The 13,091-nt window shown below is 36.0% G+C and overlaps 1 protein-coding gene across 1 annotated transcript in view; it reads left to right on the plus strand.

Annotated features, from left to right (window-relative positions):
• Positions 1 to 6,044: 6,044 nt before the first annotated feature.
• The window catches only part of LOC123709563 (fibroblast growth factor receptor 3-like), a 79,095-nt gene continuing 72,048 nt past the window's right edge, over positions 6,045 to 13,091 (plus strand). The window contains exon 1 of the mRNA XM_045660970.1: positions 6,045 to 6,128. Within this exon, the coding sequence (XP_045516926.1) occupies positions 6,063 to 6,128 (66 nt within the window). The 5' untranslated portion in view covers positions 6,045 to 6,062. The remainder of the gene's footprint in view (positions 6,129 to 13,091) is intronic.

A 13,091-nucleotide genomic window follows, 5' to 3' on the forward strand; every position in this document is an offset into this window, starting at 1 on the left:
GATTCGGATAATAATGCGAAAAAAACTTAATGGCCTCAATTATTTTAAATATAATGTATACGAAAATTAAATAATGTTTAACAATGAAATGGTACCAATTGCATTATGTAGTAATAATTCTAATTATAGATGTAGAAATGAAAACCTACATACAAGAAGAGACAGGTGTTTTAAAAGCGCGTCAAGTTAATTTTGAACCATCTTCTAGAGTAGAAGATATATCTGTTGGAATTAGCTATGGATTGAGGAATTCATCTCTTGAACAAGTAAGATATATAACTGAATACTCCTTTAATATTATTTTAGTCATTATTATAAAACAATAAGTAAAACTCGACGCAAGAATAAATATAATAAATATAAATAGAAAATATCTTGAAAATTTACTTTCGCGATGCGATCAACTTTCCCCGGAGGTATTTATTCTGAAACAAATTTGGTGAATTAACTTTCAGAGCCCTATGGGGTACTTCCTGATTGTTTTGTTTTTAGATTGAATTGCGTACAAATCCATTATTATAATAACACAATATTAGTCAGTATAGCTACATTACAAACTAAAAAAATACTTCTTTTTAAATATTTTTTTGAAAGATTTAGACTAGAATATATATCTCGACAATATATAGATATATATCTTTTAACGGGGACAGAGCTAGTCCAGGAATAATCATATTGCATATTCCCGTAAATATATAGTAAAACGAAGCGCACCAATACATCGATCCTGACCGAACTCCGCATACGGACTTGGAGAAACTGATCGTGGATGGTAACGCAGAAGACAAAATATTCACCAACTATAGACCGATCAAGTGAAAGGCCCATCGGCCTCAAAACTAAACACCTTTGTAAGAGAGGCGCTGGACTGAATCCGGATCGGTAAGGGTCGGAAATAGGACACAGCCTTGTGGGACACCAGCATTTACAGCTTTACAGTCGGAGCATAAAGGTCGTCATCGATGGAGCATGCCAACATCGCCGGAGCGTGCCCACCTTAGCGAGGAAGCTGGAAATCCAGCTGCATAATTTCTTGGGGAGCCCATAGACTGGAAACTTCGAGAAAAGTGCTCTGTGCCACACCCGACCGAAGGCTCTCACTATATCCAAACTTACCGCCAGTGCCTCACCTATGTGTAAGGAGGTCACCAAATGAGTGACCACGACGAAAGCCATACTGAGAATCGGTAATCGGTGCCCCTCTAGATACCTCAAGAGCTGGCCGATAATAAAGGTTTTCATTATTTTGGAAAACAAGGAGGTTATAGCTATTGGGCGGATGTATCGAAGCGATCTTACAGCACTTCGGGACAGAGCTGGGCGAGTACAGAAACCGGAAAAGGCGCGTTAGGACTGGAGCCAACTCAAAAACACAAGTACGCAGCACAAAGCACACGAGCAGGCCCGCTCGACTTATGGATGTCCATGTAAGATGAAGGTTTACGGATAGCATGTTGCCGGAATATAACTTCAGGCATCACACCACAATTATATCGGTAGTTCTATGAATTTACTCAAGCAAGTTTCATTGGTACTGGTGGATTCATATCAACCACCGCTGTTCGTGGAGGCACAACTCTCATTAACTAAGTAAGTGAAAATAAACCAAAATGGAATTTTTATAAAGCTAATTTTCAAACATTATATTCTTCGATAGCATTCGCCGATTGGAGTGCTGTTTTTGATACGCGTGACCCAGACGGGGCCGTAATTGCTTTTTATAGTATTTTAAATGAGGTTTTTAAGATTGTGTTCCTAGAAAATAGTTAAAGCCTTGTAGATGTAGTAGTTATCGTAAATATTTCTATCTTGAATGGTACTTATATCGAGGAAATTATAAGTGACCTGTAGCTAATAGCCAAATTACGCATGAAATATAAGCTAATTCTCCGTACAAGTACCGTGATTTTTCTGCTTGTAGGTAACGCATTAAATTGAAAATTAGGCTTGGTTAAGAAAACACTTTTTAAACGGATTGAAGCTATGTATTATAATTATAAACTTATAATTATTTACATAATTTTAAATTTAAATTTTTCCGACGTTTCGCGTGCTTTACAAAGAAATAAAGTTGTGTTATCTGTATTTATTTCCCCGGAGTTGATATCGACTAAAAGATGACGGGTTTTTGCAGAAACGACTCACGGCGTCCTCTATTTTCGCGGATTGTTTGTCTTGGGGTTTTAGTTTGGATATTATTGGATCCCAGGTGTTTGATAATTTTAGGCCGTCTTCTCTATTGAAATTGGGGTTTGTTTTTTTATTTCAATGGCTTCGCGTACCAATCTTGGGAAGAATCTTTTTTCTTTCGGAAGTTCTTTCGGTTGTTCAAAGCGTATGTAGTGATTAGGCCTATCTAGTGTGTGTTCACAGACTGCTGATTTTGTGTGTCGTCCATGTCTATGTTGCGTTTAGTTTGCCCTATGTTAGACAGGCCACAGTCGCAATCCAGTTTGTATATACCTGCAAGTGTTTTCTTAATGTGAAAAAGCTATGTTAACAAAAGACAATACTAAATACAATTAAGCTTGGGTTTGAATGTTATGAAGAGAGAATACAGAATAATTTAATTAACGGTGCTAAGTCTTTTTGGCATTATACTTAGTTGACACACGAACCGGAGATTTTTTCTAAAAATTGTTTCACAGTTAATAATATATAATAATAGTAATAAATCTGTTTATGGTTGAATTTAATTGTATTGTTGATATTTCATTTTATTTTAATATCTGTATAAAGTTAATTTTGAATAATTAATAATTATTAGTATATAACATGGATAAAAGAACAAGAACAAAGGCAGGTGAATGTTCACCAAACGAGTTGGAAGATGTTCCAAGTTCCATATTATTATTGCAAGCACGACAACTTCGTATTTTTCTAAGATTCAATCATTATATGATTTGACGTTAAACCTTAATAGTAAGGAAGACGATTTTTTTTTCCAAATCAACACGTCTAATATTAAAGCACTTCGTAATGCCCCATACAGGGTAAGTTACAGGAAATTAAAAGTACTACAGTTGGGGAGAAATTAGATCATCCAAAGTTAAAATTGGCTCCAATTAAATTACCACAATGGCGATGAATGGCGGCCATATAATTGGACTTCATTCTACGAAGCCTATAACGATTTATTGCACAACAATAGGGAAATTTTCAATTCCGGAAAGGTGTTCTATCTTTATGGGCTACGAACAGGGAAGGCCCTTACTGTGATCGCCGGCATAAACCCAACGGCAAATAATAATGATTTAATTTATTCTGCCTTAATTGACAAATATCAAGACATACGGTCACTTGGCTTTTACTATTTGGATAATATTTTTAATTTTAAAACATCAACAACGTCGTCTACAGACGGTTTAAATAGTTTTCTTGATAATTTTGTTACATCAACCGCAGCTTTTGAAACACTATAAATACCTAATGAATTGAATTTTTTGTTTTTATTTTTGGCACTTAAAAAATTAGACAACGTAACAATTATTTCATTTGAGAATTCCTTTAGAAAAGAAAAAATACCCTGCTGTACGCAATTAACTATTTTTTTAAGGGAACAGTGTAAAGTTTTGGAACGAACAAATTTTACTATGATAAATTCCGGCTAATAATAAATATTCCAAAAGAGTAAAATCTTTTGTAACTTCTAATACGTACTAGTCATTTCTTTAGTGATACTTTAAAAATGAGGATGGTGGTAAAACCGAAACAACAACTGAAGCAGTACGCAAAGGGAGGTTCACAGAGAGAATTTTTTTACAATTGAGCAACATTTTAACAAACAATATTGCCGTGCTCATATTATGTTCATAGCTCTAAGGAAGCTTTCCAATCAGTGACAGAGTCCAACGTGGGCACTATCCGACTGGCTTCAACTTTTAAAGGGCTGTTTTGCAGCCAATGGAGACCACTTTAATAAGCTTTTTATATTTTAAATTATTATTGGTGATAGACAAATATATTATGAGGGACTGCCGATCTAAACTTGCTGAGACCCTTTGTTCAATCTATGCCTGGACAATGGCTACTTTCCAGATTGCTGGAAAATCACAAGAGTGATTCCTATACCCAAAAACGACGGAAACTGTGGAAGCATGTTATTGACTGGTGACTATATTTTCGACTTCCGCTAAAATATTCGAATTATTAACATTTTAAAATAAGTATAACCGTACTTGTCAGACAGCCAGCATGGCTTTAGACACTTGTGTAGTACAAGCAGCAACTTACTGAACGCAATTAATTATGTAATCTCTAGTATGGACGCCGGATTGCTGGTAGCTGCTGCATACTTTGATTATGTCGTGGATAATGATATACTGTTACGAAGTAGGCCAGTATTGGATTCACTCCAAAACTATTATATTTTTTTGCTATTTATCTGAGAGATCGCCAGCAGTATGTAGAGTAAAGAGGGTGTCAGTACCACCATACTACAAACTACATAATACTACCATACAGTACCCATACTAGAAACTACATAATACTACCATACAATACCCATACTACAAAGTACATAATACTACCATACAGTACCCATACTACACTAAATGAGGTGTGAGTCAGGGCAGCGATCTAGGGCCATTGCAGTTTGCGATAATGGTGAACGATTTTCCAGAAGTAATAAGACATGCTAGATGCCTTCTTTTTGGCAGACGATCTAAAATTACTCCTGTCAAACCAAGAGGTGGACGACTGTGAACGATTGTTAGGAGATATAGATAGAGTATGTGAGTGGAGCAAAAAAATAACCTCTAATTAAATATTAACAAATATTCCATGGTGACATTCAGTTGCATCAAATTGCCTCGTCATCATGACTACAACGTGTCAGAGATAATACTCAAGTGGGAAAGGTCAGTAAGAGACTTAGAAGTGCGAGTGCATGCCAAACTGAATTTCGGAGATCATGTAGTACTTAGACATTTGCAAGAAAACATACGCAAGAATGGGATTTGTGCTTCGAAGGGCAACAGCGTTCACTAACATTAAAGCCATCTCTAGCTTGTAAAACGCTTTGGTTAGAAGTATGTTGGAGCTTCGCAAGAAGCTAAATACTGCCTTATGTTGGAGCGCATACAGAATAAATTTACACGATACCTCTATAACAGGCTGTATGGCGTCTATCCCTACTATTTTAATGTGCCCAACATTATTTGTCTAAGGGATGGTGGGGTGCAATACATAGGAAACCAGAATGGACTTACAGTTGGCCTACTACGTACTAAAAGTCTTGAGGGGTGTAGTGTGAAACTTAGTTTTTAGTACCTATGGAATGTGTGCCGCTTCGCCGTTGTGATACCTATGGCAAGCACCAGTCTGATGCACAGATCCCCGTTATCCAGGACGTTGCCACTGCTGAATACTGTCTCCGACACTATCGATATATTTATATGTTCGCAGAGTGAATTCACAGAAGCGATATTGTGTATATTATGTGTTTAATATTATATACGTACTTTAATATATTTCATTCAATGTTTATCGACATTATCGTATTGGCATTGTCCGTAAGGATAATAAATAAATAAGTCATGATATACACGGATCTTCAACAGCTGCGCTAAGGGAAGCTATAGACCGAACAATATGAAGAGCACTAGTAGCAGCATCTAACAGTGACGCAATCTTTAGCAATGACTCAGAAGTAGAAAATATTGTACTTACCGATTTAGCAATTACACAGAGGCGTGAGTATTAACTAATTCATGACTAAAATATCATGGTGATAACAAGTCACAATTCTCACAAAGCTAAAGGAAGCTATAGGCCGAACAAAGTGAAGAGATGGCAGGGCAGCAGGCACCTAAGTGATGAAGTGAGTCTTCACTACTGCAGTCGTCTGCAGTAGTGAAGACTGAGAAGAAGATATGCTACTTACCGATTTAGCATTACGAAGCAGAGGCAAGACTATTATTATCAAAATTAATCATAACCAATTTATTATTGTGATTCAATTGACGACGTAGTATAAATTATCTTTGCGATTACTAGAATTATCAGTCGATTAGTTGATTAAATTGACAGTACCGTTTAATTAACGTACGTGAACACACAAAATGTTTACAATTCTCACTATAAGTGTGATTCTGTGTTGTGTTTTTGTGCAAATTAACTTGACAAATGTAAGTGATATTTATTTATGTAATAAATTAAAGGCCTTTGTAGGTCTAAGCCTCAGATTTATGTATGTGTTTTATGATCATTTGTCAATCTAATAGGCAATTTAGTGATCGGCCTCCTATGCCTGACACGCGATTGACTTTTTGGATCTCAGACACCGTACACCGTTCGAGCGAATGTTAAATGTGCAAAGGAAAGAAAGCTCATTGGTGCAAAGCCGGGGATCGAACCTACGACCTCAGGGATGAAAGTCGCACGATAATAAAAGTACTATTACAAAACCAGACATATTTTCTTATAAATGAAATGTTTTGATAAGTTTATTTAAATGCAAACACAATTTGAATTGATTTATAATAAAATGTGCGTAACCAAGTCTTTCAAACCTTTATCAAGACGTTTTGTTTAATTTGAAAGTTTTGATAAGTTCGCTTAAGAATTAGCTTACCTAAATAGGAGATCTTATATAAAACAAATGTTAATCAAACCTGCGTGTCTCACTATCTGAGGTGCGGAGACAAGCTTTACTGTCAGCCCGTAGTCGGTCAGTACAGTTGTGCATATGTATCCAAGGGCGAAACTCCTGATATTGCCTGAGGCCTGAACGGAGTAGATTTCTGTAAAAAAATTGATTGTTATTATACCATACCATACCAAACTTGTTGAGTTTTAGAGTTTGTATATATTTTGTGTTGCGTATTTAACATTAGCTCGAACGGTGAAGGGGAACATCGTGAGGAAACCGGCTTGCCTTAGACCCAAAAAGTCGACGGCGTGCGTCAGGCGTGCACAGAAGGCTGATCACCTACTTGCCTATTAGTTTAATGATCATGAAACAGATACAGAAATCTGAGGCCAAGACTTAAAAAGGTTGTAGGGCCATTGATTTATTTATATCTTTTGTGTAAAGATTTAACTTGAACTTTAACCCAATTTAATCAAACGAATTAATTACGAAATATTGAATTTATTACAAAGATACACTTATCATAGGCTACACGGCACACATTAGGTATAGTTAAGGTATATTAAAATATTCTTACTAAACTATTGAATATCTAAAAAGTAAACAATCGTATCCTATCAGGTTAATTTGTGTATGATTTTGATAGAAGCGAACTCAGCGTAAGGACGTGAATTTATGTCCCGGTTATAGGTATTGTATTAATCCTACTGAACTAGTAAGCCAATGCACGGCTTTGTCGTTTTTCACCGATTGCCAGTTCATTCATACGTCTAGTATTGCAATGGTGTTAAATTTATCTATCAATTTTGTCTCAATTTGTATGTATGAGAAAATAGAGTTTTTATTAAATTATTTTGTCCTTGTAAGGAAAATTCTTCACCTCATCTAATTTTATGTTTTTTTTTTCTCACGGTGATCGAGAGTGATAAGACGGCCAGTTTCTATCTTTTTTTACTTAATTATTTTAATTGTAGAGTATTCCTGTATCAATGCAACGAAATGTTAATAAATAAAAAAAATCTGAAAAAAACACCTTTTAAAATCGAGATTTATTCTACCTACGGTCTACTTGTTCGCTAACTCTAACTAAATAAATATTAAAAGTACTGATCAGTCAATTGTCATCGTACGGTAAACATAATTTAACAGAAAGCGAATTTATTTTAACAAGTGTTTATCATCTAAGTAACTTAGGTTATGAAATGTACAAACAATTAAATTACTTAGTAAATTCTTCACCTATCCGTTCAAATCGATCCCAATATTTAATATAACATATCAGGATTAACTATTAAAAAACCTATTTTGGCAATTTACCGAAATTATTTTATCCGCATCTTATCAAGAGCTTTAGATATTATGCGATAACTATTAATGTTACCCACACATTCCCCGCTTAACATAGTTAAGTTTCGGTTAACTTTTTTACAAATATAGTTAACAACTAAATATGCCATCCCTTGAGGCTATTTTCCTTCCTTCGATACCTTGCAAAACATTGTATTTTATTTAATAAATAAAACATAAAAATGGTTGCTACTCCATTGGATGATTGCTAGATAATTTTTATTATATGTCTAATATGCAAAGTTTACATTATAGATAATATTTTATACCATATTCTTGCAAATACATAAATTATTATTTTAAATAGTAATAATGTGGTTGCTTTTGTTTGGGTGTCAAGTCTTAAAACACTTTTATGTTACCATAAGATATATAATGTGCAAAGAATGTTTTTCTTTGTAAATTAAAGGTCTTAAGGATAAAGCGAACACGGTTCGAAAAGCCGTGTAATTAGCCTACCGAAAATTAAGCCTACAAAGATTAAGGCCCTGAAAGCTCGAAGCAATAACCCTATTTTAATCTTAACTTTTACAGTGTTACTCTTAGTAGGCTTTAAGATTTTATTTGGTAATCGATACACTGAACTTATTAAAGTGAATGAATCTGTTTATTTTTTTCATTATAATTCCCTATAGTATAAGGATTATCTTAAGAAAAAACATTCTGGAATGATTGCTAATCATGATTGTAAAAAAAACAAGCCTCACAATGCAGTTCTTTTGCTGTAAAAATGTGTGAGATTCATGTAACACCAGTTTCATTTAGTCAGTCCCTACTTAAGGCACCTTTTGTTTTAAGTTATTACGTAATGAGCTAACTAAACAACATCTTATAATGACTATATCAGTTTTTCCTTAATTTATACACTAAACACTAGTTGTATTTTTTTTTATATAATAGCAGGCAAACGGGCAAGAAGCTCACCTGATGTGAAGCGATACCGCCGCCCATGGACACTCACATTGCCAGAAGGCTCGCAAGTGCGTTGCCGGCCTTTCAAGAATTGGTACGCTCTTTTCTTGAAGGACCCTAAGTCGAATTGGTTCGGAAATACTTCAGTGGGCAGCTGGTTCCACATAGTGGTGGTGCGCGGCAAAAACTGCCTTAGAAAACGCTCAGTTGTGGAACGACGGAGGTCGAGGTGATACGGATGGTGTTTTGTATTTTGTCTTGACGTCCGATAATGAAACTCAGCTGCGGGTATTAGACCGAACAACTCTTCTGAACACTCCCCATGGTAAATGCGGTAGAAGATGCAGAGGGACCCAACATCTCTACGCAACGCCAAGGGATCAAGCCGCACGGATAGTGATTGGTCGTCGACGATTCGAACCGCTCTTCGTTGAATACGGTCTAGTGGAAGGAGCTGGTACTGGGGAGCTCCCGCCCAGAGGTGAGAACAGTATTCCATGTGGGGCCGAATTTGCGCTTTATAGAGTTGTATGCCAAATTTGTATATACTACGTCTGTTAAAAGTTCAATCCCTGCTTGATAACTGGAAATTTAGACTTTTAATTATATTTACAACGAAGGTATAGGGCGTCGAAGACGACCTAAACTGATTCGAGATATCGATGGTACGGCCGTGACCGTTATTTTGTTCTTCTTGGCGGGCGCACTGCTTTGCCTCCAGATGCTTAAAAATGCGTAGTGAATCCAGTCACAGAAATATATTTTAGTTTACAATTTTACAGAAAATGGGACGGACTGGATAACGAGTCTAATATTAACAGTCACTTATAGATCACACATTAAAAGAACAAATTCTTGAAATCGTATAAAAATTAGTCGCGAAGTGTAGATTGCAAACAGTCCAAAATGGCTCTGCCGGCTGTGAACCCGCCTTACTAAGCGACTTCTAAACCTGAACAGAACCAATCTCAAAACAATGATAGGGACAATCACGAGCCATTTTCTCCTTAATAAACATCTTTTCGTCCTAGGCGCGACAGACATCCCCTTGTGCAGAGGCTGTTTCGGCGCAGAGGAATCAGTCACCCACGTAGTCCTGGAATGCGAGGCTGTGGCTAATCAACCCACAAAAATCCTCGAAACAGTGAGGTCGCTCCCCGAAGCCTGTGAAGTGCCCGGGATACTTCTGTGCTTCTGGAAGGAATTAGGCTGGCTAAATTAGCCAGGGCTTTTACGCACAACGGACCAACTACGCGTCTAAGTGCTGAGTGTCCACCTTACCTTAGTCGCGCAGTTAATAAGATCAAACGACCTGTAGTTTATATCATAATCCAATTCGTTTTTAACATACTGTCATATTAAACACTGTAAACGAAAACTGCATTCGATTTGATCAAAAGCTTTGTAGGCGTATTCAAACCGTGTCCACTGCTACTTTGCCTATTTCCCGTATCTCAGGAAGCAAGCTGTTGTAAGGACTCGTTCTGATTTTAGCTATATATGATATGCGTGAAGAAGAAGTAGACGCGTCAGCAGGAAGTGAATGGACAGAGATTTTTGAATAAAGCTGAATGGTACTAAATATTATACGATATTAGGATAATAAGAAAATGGTTGTAACAAATTAAGGTTATATACTCTACTTTTCAGATGATTGGATTTACACGGACTCTTATTATAATATGATAAGTGTTATGCCGCCTTTGTGGGTATGAAGTTAAATTTATTGCGGGTTGGTTATGTAATTTTCTTTCTTTCTTACTAGAACATGAAGCGATATGTAAATATTCATCGTCAATTTTAATAAATTAAACACTGGACGTTAGTGAAATGTAAATAGACTTCACTGTGTAGCGCCTACGTGCACTCATGAAGAATTATTACTCATCAATAACGCATGTTTGTAATTAACTTATTTATCTGAAGCGCGAGAAGACCATTTATTATTCCAAAGCTTACTTAAACCCTCATATAAATGAAACTGTTAACTGAAACAATTTATATAATTTCTATAAACAGAATTCAGTGGAACTACAAATTTTTTAGATCCTTAGATTTCTGAATCTGTTTAATGATCATTTGTCAGACTCCTGACACACGCCGCCGACTTTTCGGATCTAAGGCTAGTCGGTTTCATCGCGATATTTTCCTTCAGCGTTCGGGCGAAAGTTGAATGCGGACATAGAAAGAACCATCCAGAGTCCATTGGTCGCACGCTGAAGTTCTGTCAGATAATATTATAAGGTTTAGTTTATTACAGCAATACTGGCTAGTGTTGGGCATGAACCATCCTTGAGGTTGCACGTTCGAATCCCAGTGTATCTGGACTTTTGTATGCGCATGTAACACTGGCTCGTTTAGTGAATGAACGTTAGAAATCCAGAAAGCGTCCGTACCTAATATTGACAATTGACAGGCACAGAAGGATCACGTACTTGCCTGTGAAAAAACATGAAACAAATACAAACGTTTTGGATAAAATTAGACGCCTTAAGACAATTCTGTTTTAAGAACACAAAATTTCGTAATATTGTTATAGTCACAATAAGTTGTTCAAGTTAGTTATTACGTAATAACTGATGACAGAAGGTCCGTTAAGTATTGTCCGGTCTGAGTGAATTAACCGGCTTGGTAGAACTGCGTTACAAAACTTGGTTTAATACAATTTATATTTTTGATAGCATTATATTTACAAATACGGTTCACTTGTACATTGTCCTTGTTTCTGATACATTTTGTTAATATTTATGAGACTTTTCGACAATCTTCTTGCGATTGATCCGCTTGAAGTCTTTATATATATCTAATAACTTTGAAGTCACATGTTTTTATTGAAATTATTTATGATCAAGTGATCATAGGCAGATCTGAGGCAAAACATTCAATATAGCCAAGTGGCTATATTGAATGTTTTGCCTCATATATAACCGCAGAATAACGGCACTTTCTGCTGTGCACCACTCCTTTGTGGAACCAGGTGCCTGTAGACAAATTTATTAACCAATAGGATAGGGGTCTTTTAAGAAAACCATAACATTCCCTGAAAGGTCGGCAACATACCGCCCCCAAAGTTGCTGCCCATGGACGGTGATTATCACTTTATTCAAAGTCCTCCTGCTCGTTTGCTTCCTGTTCCATTAAAAAAGACAAAGCCTTTTTATAAATGTATTTATTATCCAATGGCGCTTCAATTGTATATAGACCTAATTCTGGATTTGATAATGATCGTGATTAATCTCTGTGACTGACATATCGATTTGAGCGACTGAGGCATGCCGAATTCCACACGAGGTTTTTCGCACATAGTAACGGCCATGAGTGCCGGCGCAGGTTTGAACTTGCGACCTCAGGGTTAAGAGTTCGCGCTCGATCGAACTTATGTATTAATAAAAAATTGCAAATTTTGCAAATTTTATATTTCAACGTATAAAATATTCATTGATTACAAAATAACTTCCGTGTCCGGCCGACAAACTCGCGACCTTTAACCTTTGTTTATTTTAATTATAACGGTGATGTTAGTTATTTCGACTATATATTTGCGTGTTGTTCCGACGAGAGTAAGTGCGTACTGTTATTTTATAGATAGAGGATCTTCGACAATCTGAGACAAATCTTTATATAAGAAATCACGTGGAACATAGTGTAATGGTTGCATCTACTTACAAACATTGTGTTACCAAATGTATAATAATTAACAAAGTAATTACCATGATGAGCATACCCTACCGAAATTATATACTTATAAATATTGGTGTGTCTGCGCTTTTCGTATATGTTTATGCGTGTTTGTGAAAGGGGCTTCGTACATGAATTATTTTATATAATTTTTGTCGGAGTCCTTTTATTAAAAATGCATAATTAAGAAAATAAAATACGAGCACAAATCCTAATGTTACTATAATTTGAAAAGTTATTATAATTTGCATTAACGAGTATTATAGTAAATAATAATAGTAACAATCTTGCAGATTAATGATTATGATAAAGCGTAACACACGCGGTTGGAGGCCATTATCGAGTTCATTAACGAATGGAATGTATTTTCGTGCTTCCCCATACGCCCACTTTGCTTAAATTTTCATACAAAATCTATCGTTACTACATTCAAACACAGTTCTGAATGGCGGAATCGTTTTTGTCCTCTTCAGACCGGATTATATACGAAAAACCTTTATTGAATTGCTGTCTAAAACCTTGCCTGGTTAAAACCATAGCGTCATAAGTCATCATTAAATCC

This window comes from Pieris brassicae, chromosome 5, assembly GCF_905147105.1.
Source record: "Pieris brassicae chromosome 5, ilPieBrab1.1, whole genome shotgun sequence".
NCBI lineage: Eukaryota > Metazoa > Arthropoda > Insecta > Lepidoptera > Pieridae > Pieris > Pieris brassicae.